The sequence below is a fragment of the Nicrophorus vespilloides genome, unplaced genomic scaffold, assembly GCF_001412225.1.
Source record: "Nicrophorus vespilloides isolate i.1.1-1 unplaced genomic scaffold, Nicve_v1.0, whole genome shotgun sequence".
Lineage (NCBI taxonomy): Eukaryota > Metazoa > Arthropoda > Insecta > Coleoptera > Silphidae > Nicrophorus > Nicrophorus vespilloides.
Window position 1 is genome coordinate 1 of NW_017096857.1, and position 20921 is coordinate 20921.

The 20921-nt window shown below is 33.3% G+C and overlaps 1 protein-coding gene and 1 non-coding gene across 2 annotated transcripts in view; both read left to right on the forward strand.

Annotated features, from left to right (window-relative positions):
- Nucleotides 1-196: 196 nt before the first annotated feature.
- LOC108558325 (laminin subunit alpha-1-like) overlaps nt 197-20921 on the forward strand; it is a gene marked incomplete at its 3' end in the record, with an annotated part of 47852 nt that continues 27127 nt past the window's right edge. The window contains exons 1-6 of the mRNA XM_017915208.1: nt 197-1138; nt 2309-2449; nt 2508-3484; nt 3546-3670; nt 3756-3922; nt 4310-4487. Of these exons, the coding sequence (XP_017770697.1) occupies nt 632-1138; nt 2309-2449; nt 2508-3484; nt 3546-3670; nt 3756-3922; nt 4310-4487 (2095 nt within the window). The remainder of the gene's footprint in view (nt 1139-2308; nt 2450-2507; nt 3485-3545; nt 3671-3755; nt 3923-4309; nt 4488-20921) is intronic.
- Trnap-agg lies at nt 1963-2034 on the forward strand. The gene has a single exon. It is a non-coding gene; the product is annotated as a tRNA-Pro (tRNA).

Genomic DNA, 20921 nt, shown 5'->3' on the forward strand with positions numbered 1-20921 from the left:
CTAGAGCACCAACACCGTCCTCTTGGAGATTACAAACTATATCAGAATATCTTCTTAAACTGGAGACCTCAACCGTCTTCTTTCGCGGTTCGCTGCGGTCTCCTCGAATTTTTGAAACATAGTTGCAACGTGGAGCGCACTTGCAGCGTTGTCGATTTTACCACGTTACAGATACTTCTTGAGAATTGTAGTAGTAGGAAAGATTTTGTAATTTATTACATTTCATGGTATTGCAGTAATAATGTTAAACTGCAATGTATACGTATTGTGTCCAAATTGATATTGGAATTAGTGGTAATCTGAAGGTAATCTGAAATCGAACGGTGTGGTGTGTAAGAAGTCAAAAGTCAGAGACGGTCCATATAAGTATTGTTGGGTCTGCGCCAGTGGCACCACCGGACCTGAGCTCCTCGTTTTTCCTCGAAAGGAATTTACGAGCAGGCCTTTATTTGGGCTTCATTTGATTGGCATCTTGTGGGAAACGGATCGCGACTGACCCGATAACTTCTTTCGCGTCCTTTGTTTCCTCGTTCCTCCGCCATTAATTATTTATCGTTTCCAATGTTTCCAGCATCCAGAATGCGAATGCGGTCATCATACGTGCGGAGCGAACTGCGACCGATGCTGTCCCATGTTCAATCAGAGGCAGTGGGGCCCAGGGACGTCTCGGGACGCGAAACTCTGCATGCCCTGCAATTGCCACGGACACGCCACCAGCTGCCACTACGACGAGGAGGTCGATCGCGCCGCAATAAGTCTCGATGTGAACGGACACTTCCAAGGCGGAGGCGTCTGCGACAACTGCACGGATCACACGACCGGCATCAACTGCGAACTCTGCGTCCCAGGCTACTACAGACCGAAAGGCATCTCCGCCGACGACCCGAATGCTTGCACCAAGTGCGACGATTGCACGGCTCTAGGATCGACCGGGAATTGCGAGTTATCCAAGGATAATGTTGATGATGCTGATGATGACAAGGGGGTGGTGGTGTGCGAGTGTCGACCTGGATACGTGGGGTTGCGGTGCGATACCTGCGCCGATGGTTTTCGTGGTTACCCCGACTGCGAGCCTTGTCCATGCGATCCTCGCGGTGTCCTGGTCGACACCGACTGTGACGGTGACTGTTCCTGCAAGGTATTTATGGCATTTTCTAACATCGCATGCAGCGACAACCCAAAATCTCGACCAGAAACTAATTACGAACAATACCCGAACTATTTCATTACGCGACCCCCTGGATATTTCATATTTCATAACGCTCTTTCCTTTTGACAACGCAACATATTTCATCCGACGTTTTTGTTCGCACATGAAATTTCAGAACTACCATTAATACCGTCCTTTTTTGAATTTCTCTACTATGTCCGGTTTATTAATCCGCATTCCTGATGTATGCAAAAAAAAAAGAATTGCTGAAAATTCACAGAAAATTTCAAATATTTCCTTCATTCCATTCATTTTTCACAATGGTTTTAATATTTCACACGTATAGTTTTTAATTGAATATACATAAGAATTTTCATTTATTAAGATTATTTCATTGTTTAATTCATAAAACGAATTAATTTAGGAAATAACTGAAAGTTTCGTTCCAACTGTTATTAAAATAAGAAATATTTAGTCCTGAAATGAATAATGTTTCTTTTACAAAATTAACAATTCATTATAAAAAAAATCTAATTTTGTCAAAGATACTTAAATATCGTGGAATTGTTTTGTAACATATTGTTTTGTTTACTTAAACGAGAAAAATGAATTAATATTTGTAACGTTAATTTTTTGATCACCTAATATATAATATGTTGATGCAGTATACTTGGTTGCATATATTTCTATTGAATCATCATCTTCGTTTGTATTTGGGTCACGTTCATTCCATAATTAGATGATAATTTGACTATCAAATTATGAAATTTCAATTTGTTTGTATTTATTTTTTGGCACTTTTTATTATAACTGGCTCGTTGGTCTAGGGGTATGATTTTCGCTTAGGGTGCGAGAGGTCCCGGGTTCAAATCCCGGACGAGCCCACATTTCTTTTTATTTTTTTTTTCAATATTTACATAATGTTATAATACAGTCTTTTTTTACATAAATAAATTTCGAATACGTTGCGAACTCGCAGGGTTATTATGTAAACAGAACGAATACAGACAGTATCGCTGTTGATTATTAATAACGTAATTATAAATGGTTTGCTCATTGGATCGTATTAATGCCGTACGGTATAATTAATCGACTGGGGTTTGATTGAACGCTTTGTGCATTTATTATATATATATGTATGTTTGTTATTGTTTGCAGGGGAATGTTGATGGGAAATTTTGCGATCACTGCAAGGCCGGGCATTTCGCGCTGCAAATGAACAACCCGGAAGGATGCTCATCCTGTTATTGTTCCGGAGTTACAACGGTCTGCGCCTCCGCACAATTGCCAATTAAAAGGGTAATAATCAATCGAGTTTCATTCAAACATGATTTATTGTATGTTTTTTCTTGTTCAGTTTACGGGCACGGACGGATGGCTCATAAGTGACATCTCGGTGAGCGAAGTGGAGGAGCCCACGCTCGACGAGCACGACATGATCTCTGTTGGCAACTACGAGATACCTGGTATCGAAGCGTATTACTGGTTGGCACCTGAAGTGTACCTGGGTAATAAGTTGGAGGCGTACGGGGGAGAGCTGGTGTTCAAGGTGCATTGGGTGGTGATGCGAGGCGATACCAGCGGGAAACCGACGACCGGTCCCAACGTTATATTGGTCGGTAGAAATGGGATGAGGATAGCGTGCGGAGATGAGCCGTACACGGACGGCGACATGACTTTCCGGATAACTTTGGCGGAATTCGAGGACACTTGGTATCACGTTCCCGGCGACGTCAAGGACATCGTAACGCGGTTGAGGCGCACCGAGTACAAAGGGGATTTCGTCACCAGAGCCCAGTTTTTAAGCGTCCTCACCGATGTAAAGCATGTGATGCTACGGGCCAAATTCCACACCGATCAGATCGAAGGATCCTTGGAGGAGGCGTATATTTCTGTAGGGGACTACAAAGACGGTTACGGCCCCGTCGAGGAATGCTCGTGTCCTTCTGGTTACACGGGTCTTTCCTGCGAGTCCTGCCAGTACGGACACGTGCGGATCATCAGCAATACCAGTTCGCACCAGCAGATCGGTTTCTGCGCCAAATGCGACTGCAACGGTCATTCATCCTCCTGCAATTTAGATACTGGAGAATGTTACTGCGAACACAACACCATGGGAGAGACCTGCGAGCGCTGCGCTCCAGGATTCTACGGGAATCCGCTTCAAGGTACCCCGAAGGATTGCAAGAAATGCGCATGTCCTTTGGAAGAGAAAAGCAACAATTTCAGTCCGAGCTGCCAATTGGATTTACTCACCTTGAGCAACGACGACGACGAACCCGGTTACGTTTGCACGCAGTGCCCCAAAGGCTACACCGGAGACCATTGCGAGATGTACTTATCTTCTACAATCCCATCATCATCTTATTATCGATCCTTCCTATTTCTGTTGCAGATGCGATGATGGATACTTCGGATTGCCTAGTAAACTTGGTGGTCGATGCGATCCGTGCACCTGCGGAGGAGGCCCTTGCGACAGGATCACAGGGCAATGTTTGGGCTGCAGAGGCAATACCGAAGGTATAAACATTCAATGAAACAATACAAATAGATTTTTCAATTTCTGAAGATTGGTTAACAAAAAAAAAATGTATGTGTTTTTCAGGCTGGAGATGCGAACGCTGTAAACTAGGATATTACGGAGATCCGGTAATAGGATGCGAGGCGTGCCTGTGCGACCCGCAGGGCTCAATAAGCCCGAATTGTAATAATGTCACTGGGGAATGCGAATGCAAGGAACATTTTATTGGAAGGACATGCAATAAATGCGAAGTAAGTCTATCGATTTCGGCACGAATTCCCGCACCACCTTTTCAGTTTATTTTTTTCAATCACACTTTTAAAAATAAAATAAAACTGCTAATACATGGCCTTAATATCATGGATATTCTAAAAGTAGATATTGATGCAAATAGTTATTTTAAGAAAATAGCTTCCTGTTAGCAAATATTAGTATGATATACTTTATGTTTTACTTGGCAAATATCATTTAACTAAGCATATATCTGCCTGAATTCGTTTAGAAACGTATTCGTATTAGATAGTGTTAAGTTATTAGTAAACTATTTACTTGCTACATCTACAATATCAGTTAAGGATGTTCAAGATGATGCTATTATATAATTTTGTTAATATTTCTATTGTTTTTAATTTGTGCAGACTGGTTATGGAAATGTTACTGCCCAATGCACAGAATGCACATGCGACTCGATCGGATCCAAATCGAATATCTGCGACCCTCATTCGGGTCTTTGCGATTGTCAGCCGGGCGTCGAGGGCTTCCGTTGCGACGCCTGTCAGCATCTCCACTACGGATTCTCTACGGACGGATGTCAAAGTAAGTCGAATTTAATCACTATTCAGTCGATGCCCTTTCACCTCGTCCATCATCTGGTGCTCCTGCACTTTCTCATCGTACTGTGCAAAACATTGTTCCCACTTTTCCGTCATCAGACCCTAATCACGCTCCTCATCATTACCAGAATAATTTTTCAATTAACCAGATGACTTTCATTCCAATAACCATCATAAAAATTATCTTTACAATTATTTATTTTGTTTGAAATAATAAATTTTGAAAGCTGCGTCGCCAGATGGCGACATCAACAGGGTCATCATTATATAAACTCTTGCGTGTATCCTACAGATGTCGCTGCGCTCAGTCTTTACATTTAATTTATGTATTTGTATATACAGGGTGTTTCATTTTTTAATTTTTTATTAACACATTTATTTTTCTCTCTTCGGAAAATATTTGGACAGCGTATTTTATAATTATTTATAAATAATAGCAAATAGCAAATTCTTATTGAACAGATTCAATTAGATACATAATAGTTACCTAAAAGATTGGTTCTACCAACAATTTGAAATAAAATATATTAGTCGTACCAACCTGCATTTTTCAAAAATTGTTTGCAGTACAACTACAAACAATTTTTCAACAGTTGCTTGTTTTGACACATGATGACAGCTATCATTACATGACACATTCAAAATTGAACGATCCAATTTTGGGTCCACCTATATGAAAATTTTGGTTATCATGGAGAAAAATGACATTTATATTATAATTTTATATGTTAATTATTGTTGCTACGTCTCCATTACATTTTTATCTTACGTTACGTATAGTGCGGAAGCACTATTATAACATCAATAACATATATCATTTATTACCTATATCTAAATGGAACCAATCAGTTTCTTAATATTTCCATTAAATTTCAGTGGTAAAACAATTGAATTGAATTATAGATAATGAAAAGTCATATATTTCATAAGTATTTGCTGGAGAAAATCAAAGTTATTTTCGGATACAGTTCGAATTGAGTTGCGTGACAATTAGAGATGTTATTAGTCATAAAATGCGAAACTATTATATTTACAGTAATATATGCCGTCTCTGAAACGGTATCTCTAAGTGCTCCCTCTCTCGTGTAATTATTACAGGACAAAGACACATATTTCCACGGAAGAAAAATATTTTTATTTACTTGCATATTAACCTGTGTTGTTCATCTCACAATGAGACAACGTCAATATTCGTACATTCCAAGACAATGAAATACGAATTAATCGCTTTTCAATTTCAATCTACTTTAATTTTTATCAATTGTACAAAGCGCACAAAGTCCATCCAGTTTCATATAAATTAATATTTACTTAAACGAGCAAATATTTCTTCATTAACGATGAATTCAATTAAGTATTAATTGACTTTTATTGAATAGCTTCTAATTAGACACTTAATGAGTATTTTGATGAAAAGTCATTAAGAAATTTAATTAAATTAAAAATTCGACAGTATAATTTTATACTTCTTCAAATAATTTAATAATTATAAATTTATTTAGTTCTATGAGACTATTGAATTGTAACTAAAGTTTTCTATCAATGATATTTTTGATAAATTGACATATAGATAGTTTAGAAATACATAGTTATTTAAGACTATTATTAGATTGTGGAGTATTTGCTTCAGTATTTTCAATGCTTCAAAAGTGTATTTCTTTGAGTTGAAAGAAATCTTATGAATGATTTTGTAAATAACATGTGGTATGTTTATAAACCAGACTTCTGACAGTTAATTCAATATATGTGTCAACAAAAAATGTTTGTTTATAATTACTTCAGTATACATCTTTTTCCTTATCGAAATGTCGTCATTTCCTGTTGCATTTGTGTACATAGTTTAGAGTTTAAACTTTAGTCCATAGAGAAATGTAATGCTCACATAACAAGTCTTCAATATCTTTAACCATTTTATCAATCCGTTTTTGCTCTGTATTGGTGTTAAAATAATGTCAGATTTAATGATGTCAGATGTCATAAACAGTCGTCACTGTGACGTTTATCATGACGTGACATCATCATGACGTTTATAGACGTCATTATGACGTATACCAGTTGTCATTGTGACATTAATGGATATTATCATGTCATTGTACAAAAGATTATAAAAATTGTCATTTTGTTATGCTCCTAACGACACTTTATTATGATATTGATTTTGAATTATTTCATGATGTAATAACTACTTTGATGTTATGTCAAGATAACATAAACGACAGAACCATACATAACCTTGAAGAACTGCAGTTTTAATTGAAAACAAGGTAAATTTATGATATTTGTACAAAAAAGTACACAATTGTTTTCTTGCTTTTAAGTAAAAGCATAAATTTAATTTAATAACTTAACAATTCTCTGTAAAAAAGATCCAATCATTGCTTTAAAGAGATTAACTAAAAACATCAATAAATCTTCTTACATAAGCTTACTCTTTTTTGAACTTATGAAACGTGATTGATAGCTTGTTATTAACAATTTGTAATAACGTATTTTATAGTTGGGAAAAGCGATTGTTGCTTGTAATAAGAGTGAGCGTTCCACACAGGAAGACGTGTCATTACGATAAAATGTAAGCTGTTTTTTCTTCTTCTTGAAGTTGGGATTATTTTAGTCGTCCGTGGTGCACGTGGCCAGCAGGTGCACAGCTTTAGCACTTGATGAAGTTTCAGATGTCTTCTTGTGGATTGTTCGCGACAAGCTGACCTCAGATTCCTCTCATTTCCACACCACTGCAACACGTCCATCCAACAACGTTCCTTCTTCCACGTACTTTCCTCTTCTAAAAGCAAAACATAATTGAAATTGTGAATTAAAATGCGAAAGACTTCGGACAACACTAATGTCTATTAAATACTCTTCCCAAAAAAAAATGTTATTTAAATTACGCTCCGGAAGTTCTGCATGAAGCGCAAACATTAATTTAAATAATTTAACATGAAAACTGAATGAAAATAATCTGGCACCAAGCGCGAGTTTTTTTTTTCTTCTACTTTGTAAATTGAAATCCCTATTTAATTGCGCAACGGACGGCCGCGCTTTACATAATCTTTAGCGATTGCGAAATAAAGTTTTGCGTTCAAAGGTGTGTTATTTCCGTGGAATTCATGAGAGGCACATATATGTACAGTAATATTTATTGAAAGCAATTAATAACCGAAGTCGGAATTAATTTGAATTAAGTACGTTGAAAAATCTGTTAATATTTAACAGAACATTAATTAGATGTCAACTTTAAATTCCATTTGAATTGGAAAAACGTAATGAGAATCTGTAAATTTGACACAACATTAATTAGATGTCAATTTTAACAATTGTTTCAATCATTAATTAGAAATCAATAAAATTTACCTTCAAATATTAAATAAATTATAACATTTTTAACAAATCTGTTTATTTAGTAAGAAATTGAATGTTTATTAAAATTAGCTTTGCATATTTAATCTAATTTGTAACAATTGATTGGATGTGTTAATTTAACAGAACATTAATTAGAAGTTAATGAAAATTACTGTAGAATATTTTGTAAATTATCGTAAATTAAACAATTTTTTGAATATTTGTATAGCAATAGAAAATCATAATTGTTAATTAAGTCTGTCAATTTAACAAGACATTAATTAGATGTCTATTAAAATAACTTTTGAATACATAATCAAATGTGTTAATTAAACAGAATTTTAATTGAAAGTCAATTAAAGTTGCCTTAAAATTTTGAAGAAATTATCACGCAGTTAATAATTGTTGGAAAGTAGTAGGAATGTTTATTGTTAATTAAATCTGCTAATTTTAATTGATGTTAAATGTCAATTAAATTACCATTGTATATTTAATTAAAGCTGTTAATTTAACAAGACATTCATTATATGCCAATTAAAGCTAGATTTTAATATTTACTAAACATTATAAATTTCTTTTAAGAAAATCGTAATAATGATTCATTGACTTTAAATGATTCTGTCGTTGGATTTTATCGATTAGATTTATTGTATCGTTTATCCATAAATTCTAATACAATTTCCATTTTGGAAACGGATCTTCTTATATGTGATTTATCATGGAAATCCTTGGAAAACTTTCTTAAGCTGTATAATTTTTATAATTTTACTTTTTCTCAGTATCTAAAGTAACGTTTTTTTAGTCCTTTTATTCATTATCACCACTATTTGATGGTGTGTTTATTGATTATAGTAATTTTTTACTATACAATTATTTGCACAACTAAGATGATGAAAGTAGAAGTAAGACCATTGTAATTATTCATTAAAATATTGTTGTTGCTTGGAATCCAGTAGAAATAAACAACAATTGAATAGCAAAACCGTTTTACTACTGACCTATTTACGTCGAGAGGCCGCAATTTATGGTCCTACTGGAATGCCAATTACAGGTTTATCTCTTTTCAATCATTCGCTGAGTCTCCCCTTTTCCGATGCTCAAAACATCCGAAGATGACAGCATCCGATATGAGAAGGAATGAATGTACACAACGAACAAATAAGAAACCTAAAAACAAAAGAAAAATGAGTATTTGCATTTCACCTGTGCACGTGCAAAAACCGGTTTCTAATAACTCCGAGGCTTCGAGCGAAACCACCCGAAAAAGTTATGTAATTATTGGTTAAAGCACGCAGATTATCTATTATATTGTTTGTTTGTTGTTTACATTGCGATGAACGAAAGGTGTGAATCTCCATTCACATTCTTATACTAAAATCTAATTAGTTTTGTTAATTAAATCAAATATTTTCATTATGTAATGTAAATGTAATTAGAAATAGTTTGGAAACAATTTCTTAAACTAAAATATTATAAGTGAAATTGTATTCTATTTGCACGTGATTTAATGAAGGATTAGCGAGTGTTTATAAGTACGTAAATAGGTTTTGAAGATGTCTATTTCAAGCTTATGGTCGGTCTTTTCAGTTCCAATTAACAAGTCGAGTAGTGGTGCCAAGTAAATATACATAATTGATTCGAGTGATTGGCAGTTCGAGGTTTGCACTGAGAGAATATCGGTTGATTTAAAGGAAATTTGAATAGACTTTACTTCAAACTCGCATTACTTGCACTCAAAGTGTTATATTATATTAAATTATTGAAATATAAGAATTTATATTCACAAAATGACCTGAATTCAGTATTAAAATTATCATTTTATCAATCAGTTTGTACATGATTTACGTTATTTTTGGTGCTATTTTTTAAAGATTAAGACTATAAATTCATGAGATTTATTACTACTTAGTAACATCTGCACGTATTAGAAAATAAATATAATCCATGCTCTACGATGTGAGAACTCATTAAATATATCAAGTGGATGATCATAAATACATCATTTCATTCAATTTCAGTTTATTAGTTCTTTTTCATTTCTGAAAACTCTCAAAAATTATGTGATTTAATTTATCTTTAATTAACTATATTTCAGATGTTCTTTATTTGTAAGTATAAATTCTCTAGTAAAAAATACAATAGGATTGATGACTTATGAATATTTAGTAATCAGTAATAAATTAAAGATATAATTACTGAGTTTCAATAATTGCAATCATTTTAACATGTCAGTAGTAACTTTAATATCAAAGCAATAAATGATGTTTATAAATAATAGTAGTTTTTGCTTTATAATTCTCACTTTACGAATTTTCGATTTACGAATTATTGATACAAACATTAATTAAAAAATCGTAGATGAATTAATTTTAATTGTTCTATTAAAAATTGGTTAATCTTTCTGAAATATGTTGTATTCTTTAGTTTAAAGTTTTCTTCAAATGTATTTCATTCTTTCATTTAAACTTTTATTTTGTAAATTATCACAATTGTTAACAATTGTTTGAACTTTTTGTTTAGAATTGGAAAAAACGTAATGAGAATGTACAATACATTTGTTATCTAAATCGGTAAATTTAACACAACATTAATTAGATGTCAATTTTAACAATTAATTAGAAATCAATAAAATTTACCTTAAAATATTAAATAAATTATAACATTCTATTTATGTTTATAAATAATAGTAGTTTTTGCTTTATAGTTCTCACTTTACAAATTTTCGATTTATGAATTATTGATACAAACATTAATTAAAATATCGTAGATGAATTAATTTTAATTGTTCTATTAAAAATTGGTTAATCTTTCTGAAATATGTTGTATTCTTTAGTTTAAAGTTATCTTCAAATGTATTTCATTCTTTAATTTAAACTTTGTAAAAGGATTGAATTGAAGGCGGCTTTAAATGTTTGTCAGGATATGAATGACCTGTATTCTTTGTCGTGTCGAAGCCGGTGGTAAGAAATGACCACGTCAAAAGTGAAATGATACAATCGCAAATTGGACGGAGTTACATAAGTTTCGATTAAACATGAGCAAAGTGAGCAGTCACGATGTTAATTTGGCAGCGCTCGCAAAATTGAAATTGATGAGGCCGGTCAATTAAGAAAACGGGAACCGCTCATTTCGAAATTCGCGATATCGAAATAAATCACCGGACTTCAGGTTAAAACTGCTGCTTTTCGTTTTGAAGTGTGCTTCGAAAAAGATTTACAGTCGACCGCATCCAATTCCGCATGTGTCCCGCTGCTGCTTCGACGTCTTCCTTTTCTTCACATCATCTCTGCTTGCAATCAGTTTGTATACATATACAACTATGTTTCCTCCGACGTTTCTTCTTGTGACTTGGCATAAACGCAAACTGGTCTGAGATGAGACTATATGCTCACTTCCTCTCGCTTCTTCACTTCCTGCAACAAAGTTATAAACGGCCACGGACGACCTCCCGATCGATTCAAATGACCGAACGTGATTCCGTAATAATCCGCTTAATTAAATTAAATTCATTATGCTAACGAGGCTCGTCATCATGAAAGAAAAAGAAGCTCTCTCGAGTAGCAGCAACAGAGAGAAAAAAAAGCGCATTAGGAATGTAATGCAACCATAAATCAATCGCTTTAATCATTACACACATTCCGTGACAGCGACAAGAACCATAGATGGCGTCGCAATCGCAACCGCCTATTGGTTGTCATCGCAAGGGGCGTGGTGTGAATTTTACGCGTGGGCGTGTCCTTTCATTATGAACTGTTAATTACGCTGTAAGTTTAATTACCACTTTCGTTTGGGTAAACAGCGATGAAATGTAAACAGGTAATAAAACGCATGTGATTGTGATAAAGGCGTGGAATGTTTGCGGCGAAGGTCATTAACACTAATTTCTAATTGAAGTGTTGTGTACTCCTTTTTTTTGTTCTTTTTCCTTTTGGTTTCGTCACTTCTTGCGGTGGCACGTAATTCGGAGTCGTCTTGAGTCCTCGGTTATTGGAATCAATGGTGCAGATGACGATTCAATTAAGAAGCCATGTTTCAATCTCTTGTTAGCGTTTTATTTCTTTTTTTAATTCTTTAATCCTTTACGACACGGGTAACGACAATAACTTGTGAAATACTCGGACTCCAGACAGACACACGTGGTTTCATTCATCGATTGGCTATTTACTATACAGAGTGATTCTTGAACTGGTTCTCTTTCATCCTTTTAAAACACAACTGTACTATTAATTTGCTACAATTACAATTTGAATATTAACAAGATTAAAAAAAAAGTTTATATAAATCTTATATAAGTAAGAATAAAAATAATACTACTTTTGTAGAATAGACGTGATTTGCAAAACTATGAAAATATTTATGTTAATAATTTTTTCTAAAATCTTTGGGCATTTGAAAAAATGTATCTTTTGAAAAATTATCAAATTTATTGATGACATGATGAAAGTTGTAACAAATTTGTGTCAAAGTTTCAATCCATGTAATTATATTAAAATTCTATTAGAGAAATGTTATTAAAAGAAGCTAATTGAAAATTGAGTGAACACATTGTATACATATTCACTTGTACTTCTTGTTATTTAGGAGCGTGCGTGGGCCCGGAACCCTCAAAGAGTGTATCTTTCTCCTGTAATGTTGTTATTAATACTGCCTACTTCTCCTGACGTCTTCGATCTCGCTTTCTCTCTCTTTCTCTCTTACCCTCATTCCAATACTATTTTTTTTGTGTTATTGTTGTTGTTCATCTTATTTATTATTTTTGTGTTCTGCAACAAAGGTGTCCTGCTGGTTCAATCAAGGACCAAAACCTGTTTTCCCGCCTTCCATCCGCAACGCTCTTCAATTTTATTTTTTTTGTTTCCTTTCGCCGTGCACCAGCGCTCAATTAAAATATTCAATGAGTTTTTACGCCGAAATTGATTTCCGACCCAGCTCTTAGCTCCATCATCAACAATCAACCATCAGCATTGAGAAACGAAACTACACACGTTTCTCCCGATGGACCAATATCTTTTATTCATTAATTAATGACCACCATTTGCATAAATCAAAGATGAACCCATTCTTTTTATCTCATTCTCCTTCTTTTTATGTGGGCGTTCGAATCAATCCACCAAAGATCACCTCACTTTTGTTGTTTAAGGAATCTCCAATTCGCCGAAAATTTGCATAATAACGAGTTTCATACGTCTGTCCTCTCCCTGCTCCTTCTTCTTCATATGTTCTTCTCTCATTCTCTCTCTCTCTTTTTGGGGGGAGATGAAGTCTGATGAAGTGATCCATTTCGGGAATGATTTACGTCGACTCCCCTGGCGCCGCCCAAAAATTGATACGCTGACGAGGATTTATTGGATCGCATCAATTTCGTTGCAAAGGATGCGGGACCCAAATGAAATATCGCTGAAAATTAATTTGAATTTCCCGCGCGCGAATTTATTATTCGGTTTGAACAAAAACCCTGCTACTATTTTATTACATTTTTATACAAAAGTTAACCATCAATTACATTTTAAGTAACTTAAATAATCAATTACAATTATAAAATTAATACAGATTACTTAGTAATCCATGTATTATGTCACACAAGAAACTAATCCTAACCTATCAAAAATAAGACAACCTGACCTAACCTAGCTTTCACTAATATGTTGTACCATGTTTAGGATCTGGTATTATAGTCATGGACACTATTAACATTTACTATGAGAACTTGAAAATTACCTAACCTAATTTTATTTTGATATTATGGTTAATTTCCAGATTTTTTTTTGTATTATCAGAAATTAATATAAAAAAATATAAGAATTTTTGTGAATTAAATGATCAGAAACTTGTTGTGATGTGGGTGGAGACCATGGAGGTCATTCGAATAGGTGACGGGGAGTGGCGTCGATTTGCAGAAACTAATTGTTGGCAAAAAGCTGATCATTAGCGTTGCTCGCGTCGGTTTACATGGTTCTTGTGCCCACTGGGCCTTCGCTAACAACTGCGAAAGGGAGAAGGGAGAATGGGAAGGCGATGGGTGGTCTCTGCTCGGATAAATGTTACACATTTCTCCGTGGTCATTAAGGCCCAGCCGTAATTGCACCTATACGCAATTTCCACCATAAATAACGAAAATTGAAATCTCTTTATAATGACCATAACTTAATTACCAGCAACGGTCGACCCGACCGGCAGGACACTGACGCATTCCTCGCGTACATTTATTTTTCCACGACATCTGTGAAGAGAAGGGAAGGAAGATTCGGTGGAGATGCTGGCTGGACGCGTGCCCAATGCCAAACGTATAATAAAACCGTTGTCACCTGCTGCGCCCGAAATAACACCGATTGGAAATGTTACGTTACAATAAAACCTAGCACAACTTCCTTTATTTTTATTTGTTTGTCGTTGGATGCGATTCATCAGCGAACGACCAACCTGAGTTAAACAGCAGCAGCATCTACAGATGCAGTAACAGCAGCAACAATTGGAGCAAAAGAACTTGGAAGTCACTTGCAAATAGTTCTTAACCGTCGCAGGCGGTTCCTGCTCCTCGCCTCCTCGGCATCCTCTCATCTTCATCCTCGACCTCTTTGATGCTAAATTTAATGAAACTGAAAATGCATGCTGTTCCCTTTTTCCCTCGAGCCGCATCAGCAGCATAATATATATATGTATACGTATATATATCTAAGTATTCCGTGTTTCCTCGATGGGTCTGGTTTTAAAAATGTCCTCGCCCGACTCGCTAAGCCGGATTAGCGCCTTAAGCACAGCCCCAGACAAATAATCTCTCTTTCTTTCCTTCTCAGTATGTGCGTATATAGCTTTATTTGAAATGCACGTGCTTATATTACAAAATATTACTACCATTTCTTTTATGATCCTTTTCGAAGATTATCGCCGGCCTGAATCGATTACACACACGGCGCTAATCGATTCCGAACCACGTAAATATATAAATCCATTTCGAAACTCGTTATTATTACGTGGATTCGAGCGTCGTGTGTGCATGCATAAAGCATGGGATGAATGAAGCTCAACTTTCATCGAGATAACGTTTCGCAATTGTTTATCTTTATTTTGTTTTACTTCTGACTCGGCACTCTGACACATTTACTAATTTACCAACTCATTCTTAAAAATACAAAAAAAAAACGTACATAAACTCAAGTTAATAATTATCTTTAGACAACATTACCATTAGGAAGTTATTATTAATGGTGATCGTATTTGAGATAAACAATTTACACTGCTTACTTCATCTTACAAGTTGTTTTAGAAATATTAACGTTATTTTAATAAAATAAACTTTAAATAATCATTTCTTTGGCTAACATTTTAGTATATTACAATAATGAAGCTATACCTGATTAAATATTGAAAGCTGTAATAGCAATAATATATTTTTGTGTCCTGTAATAAATAAAAATTATTTACTTTTTTTAAAACATAATTAATATTTAATATTTTTTTATATATCAACTAGCAAAGAAGTTATATATTGTGAATAATCAATATTTAATACGAATTGTATACTACTTCATTCTTGAAGTAAATGATTATATAGCGATTAATGACTAAAGAATTCTTCTCTTCTACTTTTTTTGTATTACAAATACTACTACTACTTCCTTATTGAAAAATGGTGATTAGTTATTAGATATAGTCAATAATCCATCAAGATTAATTATTTTTGCATATTAATTCCACTCTGGTACTACTTCCTTCTTGAAGTAAAAAGTGATAGTGATTAATGAATGGAGATTTTTATCTTTCTCTACATTATCACTATTGTATAGCATATTATGAATATGGATTACTTATATTTTTTTAAAACTTGAATTACTATTGTTGGAGTACTACATTTACTTCTTGAATCAAAAGTGCATTGTGAATGGAGATTTATTCTCATCCTCTAATGTTTGTAGTGGTACTATTGACACAATACTTCATTCATGAAGCAATACTAGTAATTAATGCAATGTGGAAAGAAATGGAAATTTCTTATTTGTTTCCTTTATTTGCATTACTATTACTATAAAAAGACACTGATTTTTTACTTTTATTAATTGTTTAGTAAATATTTTTAATGTGAATCATGATTAATTACGGAAGATAATATTTCTTCTTTTAATTTTTAAATTATTACAACAAAACCTCGCATAGTGCGGGTAATCTCGGACAGTTTGAAACTGTACTAATCGAGGAACTAAATATATACACAAATTAATACACAAGAGGGACTTAACTGTATAAAGGAAATGTATACTAATTTTGATTTAGCTGATTTAAAATATAGTTTGTTTCAAAACTGACCGAAGCCGGTATTGTTGGAATGCAAACATATACTTAAAAATATTTATTTGAATTACTACTAGTACTAAATACAACACAAAAAGTGTATAATAACAAATAGATAAATTTATTCTTGTAGCAACTCTTCATTAACATTATTGAATAATTACAGTTTTATTTACGGGAATAAGTATAGTTTTCGAATGATCTCTGTCATGTAGTAATTCTTATTTTATTCTCTGAATATTTCAGTTATTATTCGTACACAGTAAATGATGTTTAACTTCGTCAATAACAATCGCTGATATGTAATTTTACAAATAATTGTTAATAATAAGTATACATATGTGATTCCATTCATGTCTTCATTAAAAAAATATAAGAGCCTTATTATGGTAGAGCAGCAACTGCACACTCTCCCCGAATTTATCGTCAATTATGGGATAATCCCGTTCGCATATTTCGGGCCCGAGGATGCGCCATATAATTACGGGTTTTATACAATTCGTGGCGCGTTATTCGTCCGTTTTATATTCCCCTCCTCTATTTCATTATTTTATTTTATTTATTTTCCCTTTTCGGAGTAAGCGCGCTTGTAAGAATTGGGCTTAACAAGTCGACATAAATTGGAGATAATTGGGCGTTCCTGCATGGAACAGGTGCACGTAATAGCAGCGATCCACAAAGGAAAGAAGAGTGCAGTTCTGTAATGTTTCATAGCTGCTTAAATCCACAAAGGATTTGGATTAATTAATATATAATCTCCGATTTTCCGTGATCACATCAATACTAATGGATGATGTATTGCCTCGAAACGAACGTTGCACGCACGAACGATTCAACACCTATTATATACCATCTTTCGTTTCATTTCTTCTTTCATCTTCGATGTCAATTATTTTTTAACATGCCAACTATTTTTAGCATCCCTCAGACTACAAAAAAGAATGAGGATGTGGAAGCTTTCATTTAAATGCTACAGTTAAACCAATTGATACATTTCAACTGCTATTTGTAAACACGTTTGTTATGTTTACTAATACCGTCGTAGTCTTAGATTGCCGCTCCGATTTTCGTTGTTTCTTCTTTTCCTTTCATTCGTTTCTTCGTCTGTGGAAGAGCACTTCTTATCGGAGAATATGCTTAGGTCGAAGGAAGATTCATGGGAAGTCGAGCTTCAGCAAAAACGTTACAGAAAATAATTCAATTGACGCAAGTTCAATGTCTCCTCTGAACATTGACCTTTGAGCCAATAACTTGCAATTATTGACTTCGTTTAAATTTCTTTTAACAATCACTCTTGCCGACGTAATTGACAATACATTCGTTTACTTAATAATGCCGTTTAGTTTATGTACTATTAATTAGCCTTTGATGCATGCATTTTCACCAATTTTTAGAAAAAAATGCAGTAGGATAATTATGAAAATTATTTTAATTTCACTGAAGAAAATTCTTGAAAACTATGGATTTGTCTTTAATTTTTTTTTCAAAGATTTTGAGTTAATTTCTTATAAAAAATTATTCATAAATACTTAATTGTATTACGTAAGTGTTTTTACAATTTTTGTAACAAATTGTGTATGTAAAAGCGTTCAAATGTGTGTTAAAAAGTAGAACGCTGAAAAATAATGTACATAAACAGTAGATAATAAACATCTGTTAGGAATAAGCGTCCGAGGCTAATGTATTCCACATTAAATGGTAAATCCATAATGGTTCTCCTGTTGCGAAGTTTAAGACGTTAACGAATTTACTTAAGATAATTATTTGCCAGGGAAAATTTATTATATTGGCCGTACGGTGTACATGCACCAGGTATTATGATCTAAGGCTTTTTCCCACCTTACACACGTTGCGATGGTTTAGTTAACGGTATTAAAATGTCACGGTTTTTCCCTCTAAATGTTAATGCATGGATATATGTGTATAGCTTAGTTTTTGCTACGTCTTTCTTTCTGCCCGTCGCGTTTCTGCATGTCTGCAGACTATTCAGAAACCCATCAAAATGTAAACCGCACACGCCGTGCATATTTCTAAACACACCGCACGGAATGCTTGAATACTTCAGTATACATTATATCTATTACAACATTACATTATATTCTATCGAATAAAACTTTTTGGATCGACTATTACCACTTCAAAGTAATAGTCAACTACAAGAGAAAGAGATTACAGTTAATAATAAATCCTATTAGAATTGATTAAATAGTTGCTTTAGAATTTTCTCGAATTGGAAAAGGAGCATTAATCACCCATCCTAATACTGTCCATTAGACCAATTGCTTAACTTTAATTGAAAATTTGAATTGCTTCTTAAATAACAAATTTTCTTAAATTTTAATTAACTTTATTAACACGCCATCTACTGAGAATTTGTCGAATTACTTTTTGACAGAACTCTTAATTAATTATAGTTATGCTATGTATAATTCCGAATCATTCCGTTATGTACAATGTGGATAATCATTGGATATTCTCACGAGTTCCATTAGGATTGATACAAATTAGACACTTCAGTCTTTTGAAATTTAATTAAAACAATCACCAATCCATGGAGCATTTGTATCACAGATCGTTTAATACTAATTGTTAAGTAACAGATCCTAAAATATCAATTTTCTCATTTTTTAGTTCCTTTTATGAATACCGCACTAAAACTTCTCCCCTTCTTCATAAGCATGCAGGGCCGTTGTTTTGACATGTCTCTGCAAAATCATTCATTTTATGAATAAGCCATCTATTGATAATTTGTACCATTAGTCTTAGAAATTTGAGAGTTCTTGTGTGTAATTACTACAATGTGTATCAAGCTTTACACATATTTATATTATATTCTCGATAGTGTCATTAGGATAAACACAAATTATAACATTTAGTTTTTCGAAGTTTAATTAAAAATAATCACACCTTCAATTACAATTCTTAACACGGATTACTTAACTTTCACCTTAAATTCTAAATCAGAATCGTTAAGTTATAGATCTTTAATTACCAAAATTCTCAAATTTCATATCAATTTGTTAACACCCTCTATTGACTACTTAAGTTTACATAACTCTAAACTAAGGTTCTTTTGTTATTAATCATTAAAATTGTCTTTTGAAATTTAATTAAACCATTGATTGCTTAACTATTGTTTGAAATAGAATACCCAGTTAAATACCAAATTCAACTACTTAAATGAATTACTTACTTTATCATAACTATAAACTACAGCAAATTGGTGTTTAATTATCAAAATTTCAATTTGCACCGTACTTATATATTTATATTCTCGATAATGCAGTTGCGACAAAATTTTAGTAAGAAAATTATCCATCCAATCACTATTTGTAACATGATTTGCTTAACTTTCATTATAAATATGAATCCTCAAGCAACATCTATAAATACGTATTTAGATCAATTTCACATCAATTTATTGATACGCCATCTATTGACAATTTGTGTGAATCATTCTTTGACAGATCTCTTGACCATGGCAATCTTGCGTTTAATTATGAAAGTTGTTGCAGTGTGCATCGCGCTTTGCAAATGTATATTTCATGTTCTCACGAGTGCCGTTGGGATAAATACAAATTAGACCCTTTAGCCTTTCGAAATTTAATTAAGCTATACGCCGTGCATTAATTTTCATTGACCTTAAATAGATTACCATTATTCGTAATGAAATTCCTAATTGCGCATAACGAAATAAAAGCATGAAAACGCAATGTAAGCGCTTCCTAATTGAATGATTGAAATTAGCGGTTTACATTACATTTAAAAGGATGTACATTAAATAATTTTTCAACGCTACATTCACCAATTGCATAAATCCATCAAAGTTAAGTGCATTTACTTACGTGAAATACGTGCTTTTTTTTTAGAAAAGAAGTAGGTTCGAACTAAGATCTGTTAGCCCAAAGGTTAATAGGCCTAAACAACGTATTGCCTTGGCCGCACTATCCATCTACTACACATTCTCGCTTGCAATATCATTACTTAACATAAGCCACTAGATTTGCATGACAAAAGTTAATGGATTATAAACATCAATTTAATAGACAAGTATACTTTGTATCGTTATATTCTCGTTTAACTGTTGACCAGGAAGTCTCTTCGCGTTGATGAACTCTTAGTAATTGTTGCATTGAATTATTTGCAACGAAATCAAATAAATATAATCCAATTAAGGTAACTTATTTTGAAAATTCCGTTGAGAACTTGTTGATATTTTAATGATCTAATTAAATTGATGTTAAACGTAATCGCGAGACGATAAGGTTGTATCTCGTGTTAAATATATCAAATATAAATCCGACGTGGGATTCGGTTTATGGACTTTTGGAGTTGATGCGGTGCGCGTTGTAACTCTTCACGGTGTATTATCTAATTAATTATTTTATTTTTGTCGAGCACATAAAAAGTGCATCGTAAATCCGAGTGGAACATCAATTTATAACGAGGAACGTCTTGAATTTGTCGTTTATTTTAAATCCGTATTTGGGATAGATAGATCGAATGATATCAGCGAAAATGAACATAAACTATGTGGTAATGGATTAGTTAATTAAACAATGCATATTTTCATGATTAAAGATGATTTATGTTTAAATCTTAGAAAATAAATTGGATTCACTAAGTAATAAATGTATGTAGAAACGGATTTATTTACGTTTTACTTTAATGTTAAAAAATCAATTTTAAACATAGATTCTAAGAAATGTTAATTAGAAATTAACATAAAATAATTATGATTTTATTATTGAATAATTTATTTAATAAATTGAATTTCAAGATTATCATCGATAAT